Raw genomic sequence first — 14,569 nt, forward strand, 5'->3', positions numbered from 1 at the left:
AGGTTTGGATCGGTTACCGCGAGACGATTTCGAATTGTCATACTTATTTAGGTTTTTTTTTTCAAAGTTATAATTTGGAGCTTTTAATAGTTAAGATTATACAAAAATAAAGTTTTGTATCTATCGTTAACTTATTATTTACGTGACATTTATAAATAAATATATAAAAATTTCATATCACTAATTTAATTATCGAATTTTAACGAAAAGAATATTTAGACTATAAAATTTTAACGGTTGTTAAAATTCTCACTTAAAATTTAATAATTAAATTTAGTGACATAAATATTTTATTTAATTATTTATAAATATCACATAAATAATAAATTATCCACGTCTAAAAATATTGAAAATTATTAATTTTGGTATCTTTAACACTAAAAACTGAGAATGGTAAAGTTTAAAGAAAAATTTGAAATCTCAAATCCAAAAAGTTCAACCCTTTTTTATTTTATTTATTTTAAATTTAGAAGGTTAACTAATTTTTTTTTTTTTTTTTTTTATATTAGAAACCGATTGAGTTCTACTAATATAATTTAATAAAATAGTTTTATTATTAAAAAAAAATATTAATAGAGAATATGAATAATGAAAACTCAATTTTAAATAATAAATTTATTAAATACTTATATTTATATGAGGTTTATTGGTTCTGTTCCGTATAACCCTAGTTTGATTTCCTAAGGGTTGAACGCGGAGCTCTCTCTCTTCGATTTCCTGCCCCAAATCCATCTCCGATTGTTCATCACAAGTACGAATCCATTCGTATCCAAAACTCTCGATCTTAGATTTCGCATCTACGAGATGGGTTCCAGAAAGCCAGACAATCCCCTGTACGGAGACGGTGCTAGCCCTGGGTATGATTTCATCGTTTCTGATTCTACTTCATTGTATTTCGTTCGTTTCTTGATGATATTATTATTAACGTTCTCTTTGATTGATTTGCAGAAAGATTTTCGTTGGTGGTCTTGCTAAAGATGCTACCCTTGGTACGTCTTTTACATCTTGTTTCTTCTTATTGTAGTTTTATACTTTTTTTTCTTCTGTACATAGAATTCACTTCAAATTGTCGACTTGCAGAGCAATTTTCTGCCTATTTCGGAAAATACGGAGAGATAACGGACTCCGTGATAATGAAAGAACGAGTCTCTGGTCGGCCAAGGGGTTTTGGATTTATAACTTACGCCGATCCATCTGTTGTCGACACTGTTATTGCTGAAACCCACTTGATTAATGACAAACAGGTTGGCCTTTTCATTGCTAAAACCCAATTGATTAACTAATCCATGTGTTCTTTTGCTGAAACCCAATTGATTACTAGCTATAATCACATGATATCATCATTACATGAAGCACATAACTAATTTTTGTTGTGGTCGATTGGTAGGTTAGGACTTCTCATTGTTATACTGTCTATTTGGCTGCATACTTCCTAATTTAATGAGTTTTAGATAGTACTGTCAATGATATTGCATTTATTATTTCATATCTCAAGCTATAAATAGTTTTTTCAAGTAAGTTATGTTCTAATCATTAAAGCATATTTTGGATTCAATCACTTAATGGAATTTATGTTTGATCATGTGTTGTAGGTTGAGATCAAAAGGACCATCCCTAAAGGTGCTGCTGAATCCAAGGACTTCAAAACTAAGAAGATTTTTGTTGGAGGGATTCCCGCATCTGTAGATGAAGGTGTGATAGGATGTCTAAGTTATGTTTCTGTAAATCCTTTTACTTTTCACATGAAATATAACTGTTCCCTACTCTCTTTTGCCCTTGTTTTTTTCGTGGGGGTAATCGTTCTGCAGATGAACTTAAGACTTTCTTCTCAAACTATGGTAAAGTGGTGGAACATGAGATTATTAGGGATCATGTGTCTAACCGTTCCCGAGGCTTTGGATTCATAGTATTTGACAATGAAGGAGTAGTTGAGAGTATTCTTTCTTCTGGCAATAAGATTGATATGTCTGGCACTCAGGTATGTTTAGTCTGGTGTGTCATTAAGATGTTAGATGGCCGGGTCATAGATTTATTGCATTTAAAAAAAAAAAACGCCCACTTAGGTTAGCTCAAGTGGTAAAAGTCTTGAACTTAATAAGTCAGAAGTTTAATGTTCGATTCGCACTTAAAGTACCTTGATAGAAGTAGTGGGTCATGCTAGCCTCCTCTAGAAAAAACCTTAGTCACAAAAAAAAAGGAAAAACCAAACATTGTTTAGTAATTGATTTTCGAATGATTCTTCAATCCATAAGATTGAAGTGATGTGCATATGCACAACTTGTGACCTTTTTAGGTGTAGCTGTTAGAATGTTTGATTGCCCATGTTTGTCAGACTTCTTTGCAGGTAGAAGAAAGGCTTTAGGTTGTTAACTTATTGCTTTGTTGTAGGTTGAGATCAAGAAGGCTGAACCAAAGAAATCCTCAAACCACCCTGTATCTGCACCCTCATATGGTAGTGATTCTAGGGGCCGTGGTTACGGTGATAGTGGTTATGGTGGCTCCTATGGTGGTTTTGGGGGTGGTGGAGGTTTTGGCCCTGCTCCTTATAGGTCATATGGAGGAGCTGGAAATAGGTTAAACGATTATGGAGGTTATGGTGGTGGTGATTTTAACAGTCGTTATGGTGATTTTGGTGGAAATGATTACATGGGGTACCGTGGGGGGGATCAGTCCCTTGGCTATTCTAGCCGCTTTGGTTCCTATGGTGGTGGTTTTGGTAGTGGATATGGAGGGGGTGGCTTAGGTGGTGGTTATGGCCGCGGAAATGGTGGTGGCGGTGGTTATGGTGGTGGTTATGGTGCAGGTGGAGGTCCTAGTGGTGGTGGTGGTGGTTATGATTCTGGCCCTGCTGGTGGATATGGTGGTGGTGCAGGTGCAGGTGGAGGAGGAATGTATGGAGGTAGGGCAGGAGGAGGAGGAGGAGGAGGGTATAACGGTCGTTATCATCCATATACAAGGTAGAGAAAGCTAAGATTTTTTTCCCGCAACTCCCAATAGAAATATTTAAAGAAAAAAGGGTGGAAAGTGTCTAGAAGATCAGAAGAGAGATTTCCATTAGACTGTTGAATCTTAGACTTGGTTTTTATGTTAAGTTTAGACTGTATGGTTCCTTGAGAGTTCTACTTGTTTAGGAACTTAGAGATTTGGTTAATGTACCTTAGTGAAAATTGGATACTTTTGAGAGGTTTTCTATTAAGTTTTAAGACTAATTAGCTTATTGTGTTTGATATGATGAGAACTGCTAGTGCAGAAGTTGCAAACCCCCTCCCTTCACAGATCTTTTCTTTATGACTAGATTAGAGATATATTTGATCAGTTTATTGAATTTTTTTTATGGGTCTTGCTTTATGTTTGGTTAAAGTTGAAGTGAAAGTTCCAATTCCAATTATGTTTGTTTAAAAAGTAGAGTTAGAATTATGATGGAATTGAATTTTGCACAATTCTAGTTTCTAGCAAGGATACTTGTAAGTAATTAAAAGAATTAGGATTCATTTCAAATGCAGTGAGTGAAAAGGTTGCATCTTTTTTAGTTAATTAGATGATAATGTCTCATGTTTTTGTAATGGTTAATATTTGAATAGATTATACCGGATCCTTTCATTAAAAGACTACATCTCACATCATTAAATTTCTTAAATTCTTATAGGAACGTGGTCTATATAATTATCAATCTCTTCTTTTATAACAACACCTCTTATAATTTGAAAATCTAGTTACACATTTTTATTCTTAATATCAACCTGCTATCATTGAGGAGTGGTTAAGGATCACAAGATCAATACATAAGAGTTCGTTTAATACGTGAAAAATATGAAAATTTGTTTATCATTTTCCTTTTTTCCAGCTTTTCAGTTCACCAAATTCATTAATTAAAAGTTGGGGCGACTTTTATATTATTCTACATCTATAAAAATACTACAATACATAAACTAAAGAACTACAAATGCAGTTTTCATAGTCTATAACCATCTCCAATTTGGGTACTCTATATTCATACCCAAATTTATTTTTCTTTTCCAATAGAACACCAAACCTAAACAAAAAAAAAATAAACCGCATATATATGCGTTATACTATTCATGAAACGCATAAGAATGAAAATTCAAAACAAATTCCTGAAGTTTATTAATTGTTTGATTTGTATATTTAATTTTTTGATATCATTTATTTTAAACATTTAATTTAGTCCTTTAATTTTTTATTTAATTAAATTTTTATATTTAGTTTTTGTATATAATTTATTTATATGTTTAATTTTTTTTGTTTTATCTTATATATTTATATTAATATTTTTATATATCATAAATTTATAATAATAAATAATATTGATAAAAAAAACTAAAAAAAAAATAAATACAATAATTATATTTCTTAAAAATACTTAAAAATAAAAATTATATTTATTACAATAATTAAAAATACATCTCTTACCATAATATTTTTCTTACCATAATATTTTTCTTACCATAATATTTTTCTTACCATAATATTTTTATGTATATCAATTATTGATTTATAAATAATTTAATCATAATTTTCTTTAATAAGTGTTAGTTTGAAAAAGTACTGAGATTTAATTGGTAAAGTTGATAAATATATAAGTAGTTATTGAAAAAATTAAAAAGATAGTGTAAAATGAAATATTCCTATATTATTCTTTTGAGTTTAAAAATGAGTTTTTTAGTTAGAGATGAATTACTGTTTGACGTCACATTTACTATATTTTAAATTTTAGGTTTGAGAATAAGTATATCGGTTGAAGATATCTAAGTACTTCATAATATTCTTTGTTCTTTGGAGAAAAACACAAATAATATAAAATAATAGTAACAAATTATTTATCCTGTGGTAGTTTAGAAAATCTTCACAAATCTTATAACAATAGTTTAATAAATCTTCTTCACAAATCTTATAACAATTAACTTTAGTTTTTGGAATCCTCCTAGTCATTTACAATAAAGATGTCTCTTTATGGTATCCATCCTATAAATGTGTGTCAACTTAATTGTACGATAAAAAAAAAAAATTCACATATAAATGATGAGAAAATAAAATATGGAAAACTTTAAGTTATTTTTTTTATCACAATTTCTCTTGAAATTAAATACCATAATTAAAAATAAATAACTCAATCAAAATTTTGATTAATCATTCTCTACAATTTTATACCATGTCCCAAGAAAATAGATGTATTAGTTATTTCAAGTTAAGAATATTTTTTTAAACTAGAAAAAGAGATGAATGAAATTTTTTATAATTTTCGTTAAGTTGAAATCATTTAAATACAACCAAATGACTAGACAAATGAGCTTAAAAAAATAGGAAAATATATAGACATAATCTCCTAAAAACTACTCACTATATTAATAATTAATTAATTAACCACAAACTAAAACTGAAATACTAAAAACAAGAAAAAACTAACCGCAACTTCAAGCAAACTTCAACACTCCTCCTTACTTGAGTTGTTGTAGATGCCAAGGAATTCGAACTTGCTCTTTGGTAAAGCCTTGGTGAACATTTCTGAAGTTCAGTCTTGCAATACTTCAACTTAACACACCCCTCTTTTTGCACTTCCCTAAAAAAGAACAACTTGATGTTAAAATATTTGGTTTTTTCATGAAAAATAGGATTGTTTGAAATAAAAATTGCAGCCTGGTTGTCAACAAACACCTCTGTACAATCTTTTTGTCCCAAACTCAGGTCAATTAGCATTTTCCTCAGTCATAAAGCTTGATTTGCAACAGTAGTAGCAACAAGAAACTATTTTCTACTGTGGATTGTGCAATTATCTCATTCTTCTTACAACACCATGAGAACACTCCTGAACCAAGACTAAAACAATAGCCCGAAGTACTTCTCATATCATCAATAGATCCAGTCCAATCACTGTCTGAATATCCATGCAAAGAATACTTCAGACCTATACTTAACTTAATGCCAAAGTTGGGTGTTCCCCTAATATGTCTAAGGATCCTCTTAACTGCTCTAAGATGAGTTTTAGTTGCACAGTTAGTAAATCTTGATAAAAGACTTACAAGTTACAACATACAATATATCAGGTATGGTTGCTATCAAGTACATGAGACAACCAACCAACCTTCTATAGAGAGGCTCATCAACTTTATCAGCTTCATCACATTTGCTCAACTTCTCATTCGGACGCATAGAAGTAGCGATAGTTTTGCAATTCTCCATTTTGAACTTTTTTAAGATCTCCTTAGCATACTTCTTCTGATAATGAAGATCTTATAATTTTTTTGCATGATTTCCATCCTAATGAAATATGTCATCTCCTACATCTATCGTCTCAAAAGAATTTTGCATATCCCTTTTAAACTATTCAACAAACTTATCATTGTTTCCTTTGACATATAAGGAGATGGCAACAAAATTGATTTCATCACCTTTGACATAAAGAGTTTCTTCACTTATGCTTTTTTAAAGCTCAACTCCATCAAATACTTATCAGTTCTACTTTACCAGGCCTTTGGAGCCTGTTTCAGTCTATATAAGATTTTTTTGAGAAAGTAGACTTCATCTTTATGCCTTTCACAAACAACCTGAAGGTTTCAGGTTGGTTGCTCAACATAAATCTCCTATTCAAATACTCCATTTATTGAACCCTTCCGATGCTAAAGAAGGGATTGACACTTATCTGAAATAATAGAGTCAAAATAGTCTTTATTTTTCCTATTTATCAAAATACTCATGGAACACTAACAGTTACTATTGTAATTTAATTACTGTAATCCTAATGTATAAAACTACCTTGAATGTACTCATTGTAAATATTAAAAAATATTATCTTCACTATCTCTTTCAATTTGGTATCAGAACTCCTTTGGACAACTCCTCTAAAAGGTCTGAAACAACAAATACCATCCATTTTCTTCATTCCTATAATTTATCTCTTTAAAACCAGATCGACACAATTTTATTTTATGAAAATCACAATAATACTGGTTCTAAAAGAAAACAGACTGTTCATCTTTATGACACGACACGAATCATCTAGACGCCACATCTCAAAATGATGACACTAATGAAAGGGAAAACTCACCATCACTGTCATTCCAGCATTTGAAGCAATACTACATTTTGAGTAAAATGAGAAATACCTGAACGGAAAATAAAAAGTATAACTAAAAAATTATAACATAAAAGAGCTTAGCCATCATTCAATAGGAGTTTTTGAGAAAATGTATTGAGCAAGAAGTGATGATAAACCTTAGGTTTTCATAGTATTTAAAGTTCATTTTTATGATGAAATTAATTAATTAGTATATTTTATTAATTAATTATATATAATTGGAAGGTGGCAATTGTGCCTAAAAGCATGTTAAATAGTTTCCAAAACTTTGTTGTGCTCATAAATATGACACATAATTTATATCTATAACTTTTAATTAGTGGTTTATATTTATAATTAATGGATGGTTTGAATAAATTTTGTTAATTTATAATTTAAGAAAGTATAGGATATTTTACTATATATTTTGTTTTTACCATGTTTGCAAATATGATACATTGTTTATATCTATAACTTTTAATTAGTGGTTTATATCCATAACATTTAATATTTGAATAAGTCTGATTAATTTATTATTTAAGAAAACATCTGATTTTTACTATAAACTTTGTTTTCACCATATGAACTGTGTTTTTGTAATGTTTGGACTTGGACTAGTCAAATTATTTAGGAAACTTGTAGATTATTTTACTCGGACCTCTACTCTGACTTCTTTCCCGTCTTTTAAAGACCAAGACATCTGAGTGTGAAGAGGAATCCTGTGACTTTCTTCTCATCTCTTCATTCATAACACTGCCCTTAGCCAATTCCATGGTGATAATACCATCCGTTGCAGATCGTTGGACAAGGATGCCCTAAAAGTCTCCCAAAAATCCGATAATATACCAAGTAGCCATAGACCTTGAATCTCATCATCAAACTTGATACCATTCCTGAAAGCTGATTCACAATGCCCTGAAATGAATTTAAGTGATATGTAACAGGAGTGCCATCTTTGTACTGTAACTCGATCAATTGCTTAATCAAGATCAATTTATTGTTCCTAGTCTTCCGAGCATACAACTGTTCAAGCTTGTTCCACAAAGTACGAACATGTGTCTCCCCAATAATATGATTCAGCACATTATCCTCCACCCATTGACAAATATATCCACAAACCTGTCTATGCAAAATAGTCCATTCTGCATCAGTTTTATTCTCAGGTTTATCAGTAGCAAAAACAGGTAAGTAATAATCTTTCACATATAGGAGATCTTCCATTTTTGCCTTCCAAACATGATAATTAGAACCATTCAAATTAATCATCCTACTTGTATTAGTTTCCATCGTTCAAACAATTCAATTCACAAATAAGCAACTAAGGCTCTGATACCACTTTGATGGAAATGCACCACAATAGTAAATAACAAAATGCGGAATTTAACATTCGTTTGACAACACATTCCCAAACCGTTTAAACCTGCGAGAAAGCTAACAAATAGGTATGCACAAATGCAATCAACACAATCCCTAAAACAGTGAGTAACACACCAAGCAAGCGCACACACAAACAACACAAAATTTTAGCGTGGAAAACCCCTCAATGGGTCAAAAAACACGGGACACCTAGTGCCGCTTAAAATCGACTACCACCGGCAAGAGAGAAATACAAAGTCTTCTCTAGAAAATACTAGAGGCATACAAATTCATCATACCCTTGAAAACATGCACATCAAGGAATATGAAAAACAATCAAAGAACAAGAAATGAAGAATATCACCGAAATAACTATTGTTCCGACAACAAAACTCCGACCTCCGGACCTCATAATCTGATCTCCACCGTCCAGAATGTTGGCCCAGAAGTTGTGAAGCTGCTGTCCAAATATTAGGACGATTCAACGGTGCAAACTCCGATGATCATCAAAACACTAAGACTGGTTCTGAATGAACAGTACCTCTGAAACTTAAAGTTTTTCTCTCTTTTCTTTCTTGCTTTTTCTCTCCCCTTCTCTTGCTCTATTTTTTTTTCTAGAAAAAACTTTTTCCTATTTTTATCTTGTTCCGAAATAATTGTATTAAGTGAGGTTCAAGATGAACCTATTTGCTGAGTTTTCCTCATGGATCAAGGAAAATAAAAAACCCAATAACTTGTAAATTATTTTACCAAAAACATATATTGATCTGGGTTTATTTGGAATTTGGTAATAATTATATATTTTATTATTTAGTTTGAAGTATAAAAAATGTATAAATTATAAATATTTTATAAATTTGTGTAGGCTAAGAGATTATATATATATATATATATATATATATATATATATATATATATATATATATATATATATATATATATATATATATATATATATATATATATATTTATAATATGTATAATTTTACATATATTAATATAATATTTTTTACTAATTATTATTTTTTGTTAGTGTATATTAATAATAATACATATAATTTTAATTTTTTATTTATCTAAAAAACAGAGTAATAAAAAATAATTAAAAAAGATAATCAATAGTTTAAAAAATAACTAATAAGATAATATAATAAAATTAATTTAATTTAATTTTAAATTTAATATTTTTTAAATTTTATTTCAGTATGAAATGTAATTTATAATAATTTATTAAAACACTGTATATTACTAAATAAAATAATATTTAAAATTTGTAGACATGATAATTCAACCCACTCAAATTTATAAAAAAATTACAATTTTAAAATAATATTTTAAAATTTTTAATTCAAAATAACCCAAAGGAGGAACTAAGACCAAATTAAGAGTTAATTATTGTGATAATTAAACCATAATTAGGAAAATTATTCAAAAATACAGAAATAATTTGAAGATAAATATTGTATTTATTTTACCCAAAAATAAATCCAAGAAGGGGTTAAAATTCTTTAATTGAAATTTAATCATAAATTATGTTCCTAATTATTAAAAAATGCAGAAAATAATTTGAAGATAAATATTGTATTTATTTTACCCAGAAATAAATCCAAGAAGGGGTTAAAATTATTTAATTGAAATTTAATCATAAATTATGTATAGTTTATAGGTTAAAAACAATTAAATAAATATCCCAAAATTTCCAAAAATATCAAAAAAAAAAAAAAAAAAAAATATGAACATAAGTTTTATTATGTTTCTAGAAATATTTTTTTGTAAACTTTTTGGTGAAAAAAAACGTAGGAAAGGGATTATTTCAAATAACCCTTTTTATTAAAAATAAAACTAATAATCGGGTGCAGCCGAAATTATTTTTAATTGATGTAGCCAGATCCTCAATCATCAGATCAGCGCTGAATTTTTATCCAACGCCTGGAAACGCACCACACAGTCGGATGTAACAAAGCCAGTGCACGCCCGCTCCACCGGATCGACTAACCTCGTTAGCTGAGATCGCCGAACGCTGACGAAACGCCTAACGACGCCACGAAACAACGTTGTTTTAACTCGTCCTCTTCATTAAGCAGGGATGCTCACCGGAAACGCGACCCTCACTAGTGTTTCTTCTAGAAGGTCCAGCTCCGTCGATACTTATCATTATCCCATGATTTTTCCACCCTCTCCAACACAAGCCCTATACATATTGATCTTATCCTACCTTAGATCTAGGCTGCCACAATCGAAGATAAGATTAAGGATATAACTTCCGATCGTAAAATTAGACATGAATATCTCCACCTCGACCGACCTAACTTGCTATAATACTCTTTAGATATTTCTTTATCAATCCATCAAACAATCAAAACATATTATAGTCCAAATCAAAGATCCAAGGAACTCCGACGAACTGGTTTTTTTGAAAATTTCTCCGACGATCCCAATTTCGATCCAGGCTTTGGGAAAGCTTCTAACACCTCAAAGGAGTGTTCTTCAATAATTGGTATGCTGCCAAATCATTTGTATTATGATTTGTGATTGAGAATTTGATTTTTTTCAAAATTTTCAAGTTTGACTGGTTTGATCTATTCTAGGGCTTATTTATGTGTGTTCTTTGTTTAGAATAACTCTCTTTATCATGATTGAACTTTCTGTTAAAAGAGAATTTATCAAATCAACCTAAATAAAAAAAATTCGAAAAATTTGTTTGAAAAATTGGATTTTTTGAAATTGATGTTCTTGAACTTTTATGCTTGATTTTTAATTCAAATAGTTGGCTAACATGTTTCTAAACATGTTATGATGATTTCCAGATGACTATAACATCTATTTGATCAAACTGTATTTTTGAAAATCTTGAATTTTGAATATTTCTTCAAAAATCGTTGTAATGATGTAACGATGTTCTTGTTTTGGTTGTGTTCAACTATATTTATCATTTCAAAGCTAATTGAACAAAAAAATTAGACCTTAAAATGACATAATTTAAAATATCCAAAATTTTGACCTAAAAATGGTTTTCAGAAATTAATTTTTGTAAAGAACGAATGATCGTGATTAAAGTTAGGACTTTTGTTCTTCATAATCATATGAATCATCTACAACTTACAAATCATGATTCCATGATCTATATCAAAAGTTATGAGACCTGCAATTTCTTCATACCAAATGAAGAACACTCGGTCCTAGGACCGAGTACTGTAGGACTGAGACTGAGAAACAAGACCGAGAATCTTCGGTCTGGACCGAGACCAAGTACCGATGTTCTTGAGTTAGGACCGAGACAGAGGACTGATGTTCTTGTGTCAGGACAAAGACCGAGGACCGATGTTCTTGAGTTAGGATAAAGACTCAAGACTGGTGTTCTTGAGCAAGGATCGATGAATCTGATCGAGGTTTCTAACCTCGTACCGAGAAGTCTGACCTGGTACCGAGCCTCCCAGGTCCACGACCGAGCCTCCTAGACCTAGGACCGAGTAACCTGAGTTTAGGACTAAGTCTCTTGAACCCTAAGACCGAGCCCTCCGGTCTCTTGACCATGCTCGCCCTAGTCCAGACCACTCCGGTCTAGACCGAGCCCATTTGAGCCCAAATTGCTAAAACCAAACCCAGACCCTAGAACTCGGGTCCTAAGGCCTGTTTGGTTCCACTTTTCAAATCCAAAATTATTTTTGTAATTTTAGAACCCCAATCCATTTTCAAATAATCCCGAAAGATCAGAAAATGATATTTAAATATTTTCGGAATTTTTTCTACACAAATATTTTGGTAAAACCCCGTTTGAATTTTTTTTAATTCTAACACTTTTATGATATTTTTCAGTTTTTTTACTCAGTATTATAACAACGTAATCGTAGGTACACCCTTTTAAATAATTTTGTACAATTATTTATGCAATCTAAATCTATCATTGTTTAGGATCTCTAGACTACTAATTGAGGAAAATAAATTTTATAAATAAATCATAAATAACCAGACTTTGTTAATTTTAAAAATTTAAAATCGTCCTTTGACGGGCGCTTAGAACATAACGCGAAAGCCCTTTTCCGAGTGTAATCAAATTAAAATCCGAACCCCTTACAAAAATTATAGTATAAATACGTTTATACACGTATCATTTTATTGATTTTCCTAAAATCATTTAGCGACTCTAATTTTAAATAAATAATCTTACGATTAATTCAAAATTTGGTCCCTAGATTATTAAAATTATTTGATAATTTGATTAATTAAATCGGGTCTTACGAGATAGTTATTTGGTCCATAAATTATTAAAATTTGAATAAAATTAATTATTTTTACATGATTAATTCAAAAACTCCCAATTATTATATTAAAAATCTTTTTAAAATAATATTTTCTTTTAAAAGAAGACTGGCACGCAAATCAAGGTTGAAACACATTAAACCTCGAGCCACCCCGCGATATTCCCCGTATTGCCACTGTCCACAACACGTGCTAAGCTACGGAGGGAGTGATTCCCGGGGTTACAATATTTAAATTGATTTAAATTTAAATAATTTGTAAATATATGATTAATATTTTAATTAAAAAAATAAAGGTATGCAATAAAATTTAAGGTACTCAATTTATAAATTATAAAATAATTATTTTGAATAAAAAAATTAAAAACAAGGTCATGAGTAAATAATTAATTGGATTAATTATTGTAATAATTAAATACTAATTAATTAAGGACAATGGCTAAGTAAATAAATAAAATAATTTGGAATAATCATCTTATCTCAAATTAATTTTATAAAAAGTAAATGGAATGAAAAAAATAATTTAGGATAAATGTTGTATCCATTTTATCCAAAATAAATTATTTATTAAACTCAAAAATATAAATAAATAAATAAAATAAAATAAATTGCAAAATATATGTCATATTTAGTCAATGTCAGAGATGACCCAGATGCATTAGTCAATACTAGAGATGGCCCAAATGCATTAGTCAATGCTAGAGATGACCAAAATGAATTAGTCAATGCCAAAGATGGCCCAAATACATTAGTCAATGTCAAATGTGGCCCAGATGCATTAGTCAATGCCATAGATGTTGCCCAAATGCATAGTCAATGCTAGAGATGACCTAGATTCATTAGTCAATGCCAGAGATGACCTAGATGCATTAGTTAATGCTAGAGATGAGAGGTGGTCTCAATCTCTGAACTATATCTTGTTGACAGATAGAGGTGAACATAAATGTTATGAGGAAGCAATACAATCTGATGAATCGATTAAGTGAGAGTCTGCTATGAAAGATGAGATGGACTCTTTGATGTTGAATCAGACTTGGGAGCTCACTGAGCTATCAAAGGGAAAGAAATCACTTCACAATAAATGGATCTTCAGGATTAAAGAAGAACATGATAAAACCATAAGGTATAAGGCAAGATTGGTTGTGAAAGAATTTCAACAGAAAGAAGGTATTGACTACAATGAGATCTTCTCTCCAGTAGTTAAATTGATGACAATCAGAACTATTTTGAGTTTGGTTGTGAAAGAAGACCTTCATCTTCAACAAATGGATGTCAAAACTCATTTTCTTTATGGTGATTTAGATGAAGAGATTTATATGCGACAACCAACAAGATTTGAAATCAAAGGAAAAGATGAGCTTGTGTGTAAGCTTCAGAAGAGTTTGTATGGTTTGAAACAGGCTCCAATGCAATGGTACAAGAAGTTAGATAGCTTAATGAAAAGTAACAATTTTCTAAGGTGTGAAGCTGATCATTGCTGCTATATTAAGAAGTTTGATAAATCGTACATTATTCTGCTCCTCTATGTTGATGACATGTTGATTGCTGGAGCAAGTTTGTATGAGATTAACAAGCTCAAGAAAGAGTTGTCTGAAAAGTTTGCAATGAAGGATTTGAGTGCTGCTAAACAAATCCTTGGGATGAGAATTTTTAGGGATGAAGAAGTTCTCAAGCTTTCACAAGAAGAATATGTGAAGAAAGTTCTTAGCAAGTTCAACTTGTATGATGCAAAACCAGTTACTAACCCCTTAGCTAGTCACTTCAGACTATCTAAAGTTCAGTCGCCTTCAACAGAGGAGGAGAAAAATTACATGGCCACTGTTCCATATGCCTCTGCCATTGGTTGTATTATGTATGCGATGGTTTGCACAAGACCAGATAT

At 30.6% G+C, this 14,569-nt stretch overlaps 1 protein-coding gene across 1 annotated transcript; it reads left to right on the forward strand.

Moving 5' to 3' along the window:
* Positions 1 to 666: 666 nt before the first annotated feature.
* LOC124945845 (heterogeneous nuclear ribonucleoprotein A2 homolog 1-like) lies at positions 667 to 3,227 on the forward strand. Its single transcript, XM_047486355.1, has 6 exons — positions 667 to 857; positions 949 to 989; positions 1,081 to 1,244; positions 1,593 to 1,692; positions 1,809 to 1,978; positions 2,389 to 3,227. Exons 1-6 carry the CDS (start codon positions 805 to 807, stop codon positions 2,959 to 2,961), a joined length of 1,101 nt encoding a protein of 366 aa, XP_047342311.1. The 5' UTR covers positions 667 to 804; the 3' UTR covers positions 2,962 to 3,227.
* The last annotated feature ends 11,342 nt before the right edge of the window (positions 3,228 to 14,569 follow it).

Source organism: Impatiens glandulifera, chromosome 7 (genome assembly GCF_907164915.1).
Source record: "Impatiens glandulifera chromosome 7, dImpGla2.1, whole genome shotgun sequence".
Taxonomy (NCBI): Eukaryota; Viridiplantae; Streptophyta; class Magnoliopsida; order Ericales; family Balsaminaceae; genus Impatiens; species Impatiens glandulifera.